This window comes from Rutidosis leptorrhynchoides, chromosome 4 (assembly GCF_046630445.1).
Source record: "Rutidosis leptorrhynchoides isolate AG116_Rl617_1_P2 chromosome 4, CSIRO_AGI_Rlap_v1, whole genome shotgun sequence".
In the NCBI taxonomy this organism is placed as follows: Eukaryota; Viridiplantae; Streptophyta; class Magnoliopsida; order Asterales; family Asteraceae; genus Rutidosis; species Rutidosis leptorrhynchoides.
Genome location: NC_092336.1, coordinates 613,732,315 through 613,740,844, shown reverse-complemented (window position 1 = coordinate 613,740,844; position 8,530 = coordinate 613,732,315). Strand labels below are relative to the sequence as shown.

The following is an 8,530-nucleotide window of genomic DNA, read 5'->3' as shown; positions in this document are numbered from 1 at the left end:
CCTATCTTGTCAGCTTAATTTCAGCATTATTGATCCTCTTGACACCTGTTTTGATCTGAATATAAACAAAGGTATCATTCAAAAAGTCAATTAATTAAGAATATTATTAGGTTATTAGCTAGCTGCTAAGACTGTGTCCAACGCGGCGTCAGATGGGCTAGCGTCAGACGTGCTGGCAGGAACTGACGCCCCTGACGCCATTAACGGGGCGTCAGTTTTTGACGCTGGGGGGCGTCAGTCGACGATTTGACTGAAAAAAACGGGCTTCAAATGGTGTGGTGGCAGCAAATGATTGGGTGGGGTAATATATCCGTTACCCAACGGATATATACCCGTTTTTTTGTTTTTGTTTTTTTTTTTTTTAAATTCAATTTTTACTCCTATTTAAACCCCAACAATCATATCATTTTTCACACAATTCATTCTTACTTACTCTATTTCTTTCTACTTTTTATTTTTTTTTTACAAAAGTCTATTAGTTTATAAATGAGTTCGAGGTTACGGGGGTCTAATTCTGACTCCGAAGATTTGCGGATTGTTCAATTAATTCAAGAAATAGAAGATGATGATTCCGAAGTCGAATCGGCACCATCTATTCCGAGAGTTAGAGGTTACATCCCTAGGGAACGGGAGGTTGCTGCACAACGTTTGTGGGATGATTATTTTTGTGAGACGCCAAAATATCCACAAAGAAAATTTAAACGCCGTTTTCGCATGCGCATACAATTATTTCTCCGGATAGTGCAAGGTATTACTATTTTCCAAAGTGATAATATGCCAGAATATTTTACTTACTTTTCTCAACGATTTGATGCTATCGGTAGGCCTACATTTACTATTTTACAAAAATGTACGTCGGCTATACGTCAATTGGCGTATGACACCGCTCCCGATATGTGGGATGAATATTTGCAAATGAGTGAGCAAACATCAATACTATGTCTAGATTACTTTTGTATGTGTATAATTACATTGTACAAAAAAGAATACATGCGATCTCCGAATGCACACGATGTTGCTAGATTGTATAGTGCTCACGAGGAGAGACATGGGTTTAGGGGTATGCTCGGGAGTATAGATTGTATGCACTGGGAGTGGAGGAATTGTCCTGTTGCTTTAAAAGGACAATACGCTAGGGGTGATCACAAGAAACCAACCCTTATGCTTGAAGCTGTTGCTTCTTATGACTTGTGGATTTGGCATGCTTTTTTTGGGATGGCGGGTTCCAACAATAATATCAACGTTTTGAACCAATCACCTATATTTGATAAACTTAAGAACGAAACATTTCCATCCGCACCATTTGAGGTAAATGGGCATGAATATAGCAAAGGATATTACCTTGCGGATGGTATATATCCCGATTGGGCAACTTTAGTTAAAGGATATTCATGTCCTACTGAAGAACCAACGATTAAGTTTACAAGATTTCAAGCTAGTGCCCGAAAGGATGTAGAAAGGGCATTTGGGGTTCTTCAAGGTCGTTTTCATATTATACGCATAGCTTCACGAAGTATGAGCGTTAACATGATGCGAAGAGTGATGGAATGTTGTCTCATATTACATAACATGATACTTGAAGATAACGGCTTTGCACTTTCTAAATGGGAAGAAAGATTCACTACCGAAGAAATGGAAAATGGTATGGAACGTATACGAAATAGAGGACGAGATCGAGATACCATTGCAAGAGAAATAAGGGATCGAGATTTGCACAACCAACTCACCGAGGATTTAGTCGAGCATATTTGGAACCTTCCACCGACTTTTCGCAATGCGAATTAGTTTTTTTTTTTAATCTATATAATCGTCAATCTATGAACTTTTAAATTCTTATCAAAAATTAATTATGTATTTTTTTATTAATGTTATTTATTTTATTTTGTTGTATTTATTTACCATTTTAATGTAATTTATTTTATTTTGTTGTATTTATTTACCATTTTAAATCATTTGAAAAAAAAACTGGTGGACCCTGCTGAATTTGACACTGGCATTTGACACTGGCATTTGACACTTGGGGTTATTGGGGGGTCAAAATTTGACACTGCCATGTCACGGGCAGATGCACTTTTTGAGCCAAAAAGTACAAATCTGCCTGTGATGTCATAGGCATGGTTAGAAACAGTCTAATAGATTGAGAAAATCATACGCTATTATGAATTATCTTATGCTTATTAATCCACTTTTCAACACATACTTTGAACATATATACAAGTAATACAACTATACAAGAACAATATTCGCTCTGAGTAATAAATATTTGGTAGTCTATATATTTCTGTTCGTTTAACATTTAGGTTTGTTCAATTTTATTAATTAGAAGAAATTTCACTGATTGCATATGATTTGTTCTATATTATAGTCATTATAGTCAAGTTCCTAATTTTTATACCTTTGTAGATACACACTTGTACATGTTACGTGAATAGTTCCACTAACTAACATCCGATAATTATATTCGTTAAAAAAACTAATAAAATTATTTTTTCGTCAAACTTAAGAATTTTATTTAATAATAATACGTTTATAATTTATTTCTAATAACTTTTACAAAAATAAATAAGAACCGTCAATCAAAATATTTTTAATTTCAAAAATTTATTAAAATTAATTAATTAAAATATTAAAAGCAATAAACCAAATAAGTTAAATTTGACCTAACATCAAGGATAGTCCATGTGGTTTGTAATAAAAATCATTGTTAATCATGTACTTTTTTCAATCACTAATAATATTCGAGGTTTGCACTTCAGTCTAGAATAGTTCCTCTCATTAACAGACGTTAGACCTCTCTGTTAGTTAGATAATGTGCCAGAGATGTGAGGGTAAATTAGAGGGCATTTTTGCCATTATGTCTTTTCCTTTGTTCTTCATCTTCACCCCTGAAGTTCTCTAGAATTCCAATTAAATTCTTTCAAAACCGTTCGTTACTATTACATCTTCATCTTCAAACCCAAGTTCATCTTCATCTTTAAACTTCATGCGAAAAGAATGTCTTTTGTTCATCACCACTACCCACTTTCTCATTGTCAATCAAAAATGAAATTCTACCAACACTTTCAATATTAACAGTACAATATGAATTTCAATATGATAAAACATCATAACAAGAACAAGCGAATAATCTCTGTTCATCACAATATGATAACCTCGACAAATTAACGAAACACAAATCTAAACCCATCTAACGTATCTTTTTAGAAGAAGTGCCACAATCATATTTATTACAACCTATATGCCACAATCAAAGTATCAAACAACATTTATATATTATATAAATCAATAAGTTTGTCAAGTATGTAAGTCAATTATATATATAAAAAAATCCCTAACTAAAAAGTTACAGATTCGGATCGAGAGTTGCAAAATTAGAAATATAATATGGAGAAAGAACCATACTATATATATGAATGACTAAATAAAAGTTGGAAAATGCTAACGACAGCCCTAAGGGTTGTCGTTAACATGCTTTAATATGTTGTAAATTTTAATAACCTCCTTTATGAAAATGACTAATAACCGCTATGTACAATTACTTAATACATGTTAACGACAACCTTTGGGGCTGTCGTTAGCATTTTTCATAAAAGTTTAGTACCAATTTCTCAAGAATTGGAGAATATAAGCGTAATTAGGTGTTGTGGTGTAAAACAAAAGCGTATTGTACACAACGTGTGTTTGTGTTACTGTCAATAAGAAAACAATAAAAGAGTTCACTTTTTCCATTATATATTTATATATTAATATATACTACTAATTATTAATAGCTCATATTATAAAATCATAAGTTGACTAATTTTAAATATTTTTTAAATATTATTTAGTATCCCGTAATATAAATTATTAACTTAGAAAGTATATGGGTATCTACAATTATATTTAGCGATGTCCTGTAAAATTTGTAATGATCGTTTATAAAAAAAGTTTCTGTAACTATGGTTTTACGGGACCCTCGGGCACAAGGATAGGTTTGCCACTGAAAGTAATCAACAAATCAACGCATGGTCAAAACAAGTACATGGGTCAATATGGAATTTCTCAATTCTACAAAGGTGTGTTAATAGTTCATGATGCCATTGTTTAATATCGCAGGGGTTTAATGTGTAAATTCCGTGATTAATCCCTTAGTATTCATCATTTTTTAATACTTCAGGGGTTTAATGTGTAAATTCGTTAAAGAAAATGAAAAGAAAAGTTAGCTACATGAATACGTGTGTAAATGAGTTGAGCTACTCGAGCTTAACTTGGTAGGAACTCGATTCGAGCCGAGCTTAAACAAGCTCAAGTTTATTTTGACGATTAATGTGACGACCCGGAAATTTCTGACCAAATTTAAACTTTATCTTTAAATGATTTAATGTTTTCGACACGATAAGCAAAGTCTGTAATGTTGAGTCTCAAGTTTTGGAACTATATTCATGTAATCAATTATTCATTGACTGTTCTCGATGATTCACGAATAATATATATATATATATATATATATATATATATATATATATATATATATATATATATATATATATATATATATATATATATATATATATATATATATATATATATGATTTCAAGTTATTTAGTAAACGATAGTAACATTCGATTATTGATTCGATTGATATTTAGATAAGTTAACTAAAACGTTTAAGATGAACCAGTAAAACACTAATTTGCTACAGTATTTTCGAATTGCTACAGTACCCGAAAAACTACAGTGTTTTCGAAAATAACTTTGCTACAGTAAAACACTATTTCAAAATGAAAATGTATATATGTATATGTATATACTACGAGACGATGATTTATAGAAGCAAATAACCAAAACACTTAATTGATTAAACCTACACTTCGAGTGACATAGTTTATCAATGATTAAGTTTAATTTTTGATAAAGGTACACTTCGCGTAACGAAAAGTACTAGTTTTCTAAGCGTACGAAAATGCATTCGAGAAACCGGAAGTGGGACATAAGTCGAACGTAAACGTACAAGACATCGGAACCAAGATTACAAGTTAACTATGCACGTAAATATAATATAATATAATATAATATAATATATAAATAATTATATAAATTAAATATATTATATATATTATATTATAATATGTCGACAAACAACGAGACAAAAATATTGTAGCTGGATTTTACAGCCATGCGATCGCATGGCAAACCAGTACAAACCCCATACGATCGCATGGGGTGCTTTTTCAGGAGAGGATCTATAAATTCAGTCGAATTCAGTTTTGGTGTACACACATATCATCCTATCTTCTCTGCTCTCATATATATATATATTTTAATTATATTTTAATTATTATTATTATTATTATTATTATTATTATTATTATTATTATTATTATTATTATTATTATTATTATTATTATTAATATTATTATTAATCTTATAGTCCGGAGTATTATTAATTAGTATTATACATAAAATACTACGACGAAGTCATGAGCATGTCACTTTCAAAATAAGTTTTCAAACGGGTTTAAGCTAAGGAAACGATGGGTTATAGCTATGGAGATTATGGGTAATGTTCATGGGTATTATTCGCAAGTCTAACCTAGTGTTTATCATCTCCGTTGCGTCTACGTACTTTCCTGCAATATTGAATCACAATATTGATACGTGAGCATTCATATCTTATCTTTTATATATTAATAGTGTATACATATCTAGTGCTCGAGTATATATGTTTATGCATGCTAGTATGCTAAATTTCGTCGTTAAACAGTTTATGATGAATCACGAATTAAATACATATATTACTAATAAAAGGTATATGATATGCATGTTTTTGGAAAGCTGGCGAAAAATCAATAACTTTTCATTTAGATATCGTATGATTTCGATGAACGAATTAAAATATATGATCAACTGAATTATGATTGGCGTTAATTGAAATTGCTTTTGAATCTGCAATTATGATTTAAACAACCTGTTTATGAAATTGATAAATTGGATTTTGAATACTACTAGCCGAGTAAATGAATCCTTATATAAGGCACGTCTCATTTTGTTGAACAATTGTCAAAATTGATTTTTTTGAAATGACTTTTGATAACTTTTGTATGTCGATCTCGAGCATTAGGATTGTGATACACTATGACCAGACCTAGCTTGTTAGACATGTATTGACCAACATAAGTTCTCTAGGTTGAGATCTACGGTTATTTTGCATTCCGAGTTTCGGTCACATTTCGATGAATGACTTTATATGCTGCTAAGGTGAGTTTCATTTGCTCCCCTTTTAATTGCTTTTGCAATATATATTTTTGGGCTGAGAATACATGCAATTTATTTTAAACGCAATGGATACAAGTACATACTAAATTCTACACCGAGTTTGAACCGAAAATCCCTTAGCTTTGGTAACTAGTAACTGCCAGTTATAAGAATTGGTGGGCGCGAGTAGTTATATATGGATCCATAGGGCTTGACATCCCCGTCTGTTCCAGGTATAGAAACCCTAGCCTGAACTATAAAACAGACGTATGCTATTTGAGGTTAGTACACGTTGGTTTGCGTGTATTGTACATGTTGGTTGCATGTATGTTAAAACAGGGGTACTTATTATAACGTTAAAGCTTAGTTACCAGGGTGCTCAATCTTGTAGAATATTTTGATAAATGTTTCTGGATGAAACAACTGAAAACTTGTGATTCACCTTTATATACAGATTATGCGCAACATTAAAACTATGAACTCACCAACCTTTGTGTTGACACTTGTTAGCATGTTTATTCTCAGGTTCCCTAGAAGTCTTCCGCTGTTTGCTTATATGTTAGACAAGCTATGTGCATGGAGTCTTACATGGCATATTTTTCAAGGAAACGTTGCATTCACCAAATCATCACCATGTATCTTATTTTGACTGCATTGTCAACGGAAGTACTATTGTAAACTATTATATTACGGTGATTGTCTATATGTAGAAATCATCAAATGTCGAAAACCTTTGATTTAAATATTCATTTATAGTGTGCCTTTTCAAAAGAATGCAATATTTACAAAACGTATCATATAGAGGTCAAATACCTCACAATGAAATCGATGAATGACGTGTTCGTCCATATGGATTTGGAGCGATCGTCACAATTAATTACTAAACGAGCTCGAGATTTTTATATTGAGCTCGAACAAGCTCACGAGCTTAAAGGAGCTTTTATGTTAATATACATTATTTTTTTTTTTTTTTGATAATATACTAATAATTATGATATTATTATATAATAAAGTTATTACTATAATATATATATATATATATATATATATATATATATATATATATATATATATATATATATATATATATATATATATATATATATATATGTATGTATGTATGTATGTATGTATGTATGTATGTATGTAATAAGTAAATTGTATTATGTATGGCTAAAAAATTATTCAATAGATAAAATAATTATAAAATATTATTAGTATTAGTATTGAATAAACGAGTCGAACTCGAGCTTGATTAAATCCTAATAAGCCGAGCTATAGCTTTATATGTCAAGCTCGAAATGAGTCAAGCTCGAGCTCAGTGAATTTAAAATGAGCTGAGCTCGAGCCATGTCGGACTTGAGTCCGACTCAGCTCGTTTACACCTCAATAAGTGGATATAGATCACTTCTACGTTTTCAATATATGTTCCACATTTATAACTAGATGTTGGCCTATAGCCCACTCCGTTGGGCGAAAAGTTTGGATATGAAATACAACATTTAAAAAAAAAGGGCAAAAAAATGAAGGGAAAGGGACAAAATTGCTGACGCGATGGTGATAGCGTGACATCATGCGGGTACTATTCATAGTTGTTGGGTATTATATATATTGTAAATGTAAATAAGAGTAACTATTTAACCGCAAACATTATATAACTTATTATTTTTACTCCTATTTTTCTATTAAACGATGAAATACGGATTTATAATGAAACAAACTTATTTTTTTTTTCTTTCTGAAAAGTCAATAGAAAAACAATGATTTGATGTTAAATCTAATTTTATAAACATTTTAATTTTGAACTCAAATTTGACTCTTATAGCTTGATGTACTAACTAAAATATTACAATTGCATTCTTCTACATTATAGATTTGAAAATTCTCTCCTTTTTCAAACTAAGAATAATATGTTTAAAGATGTTAAATTGATCATTGTAAGCTATTAGATATGTTTGTTTATTGATATGTATCGTAGTTTTCCTAACTCGCTTTGACAATGTTTCGTGTCATATTTTACTCCGAATTTTCATAAAAAATTTGGCCCCATCAAAATAAAAACCTGGATCCGTCACTGTCAGGAACAATATCTATAAGTAGTGTTCGTTTGATTGAGTCTGTAATCGTTGTAATCATTTTTCATCTTTTCAATTACTTTGTAATGTGACCTCCTTAAGTAAATACAATGATCATTGGGCATTCAATTTCTTGTATTCTTTTCTTGTTTTATAACAAACACCTTGGAAGACTCGGAACAAGAAGGTTCCTTATATACTCGGCATGAGCTTCACATGC

The 8,530-nt window shown here is 30.9% G+C and overlaps 1 protein-coding gene across 1 annotated transcript; it reads left to right on the top strand.

Annotated features, from left to right (window-relative positions):
* The first annotated feature begins 486 nt into the window (after positions 1-486).
* Positions 487-1,785, top strand: LOC139843035 (uncharacterized). Its single transcript, XM_071833120.1, has one exon. It carries the CDS (start codon positions 487-489, stop codon positions 1,783-1,785), a length of 1,299 nt encoding a protein of 432 aa, XP_071689221.1.
* The last annotated feature ends 6,745 nt before the right edge of the window (positions 1,786-8,530 follow it).

Coding starts and splice junctions, on each gene's coding strand:
- LOC139843035 (XM_071833120.1), top strand. CDS start 487: ATGAGTTCGAGGTTACGGGGGTCTAATTCTGACTCCGAAGATTTGCGG.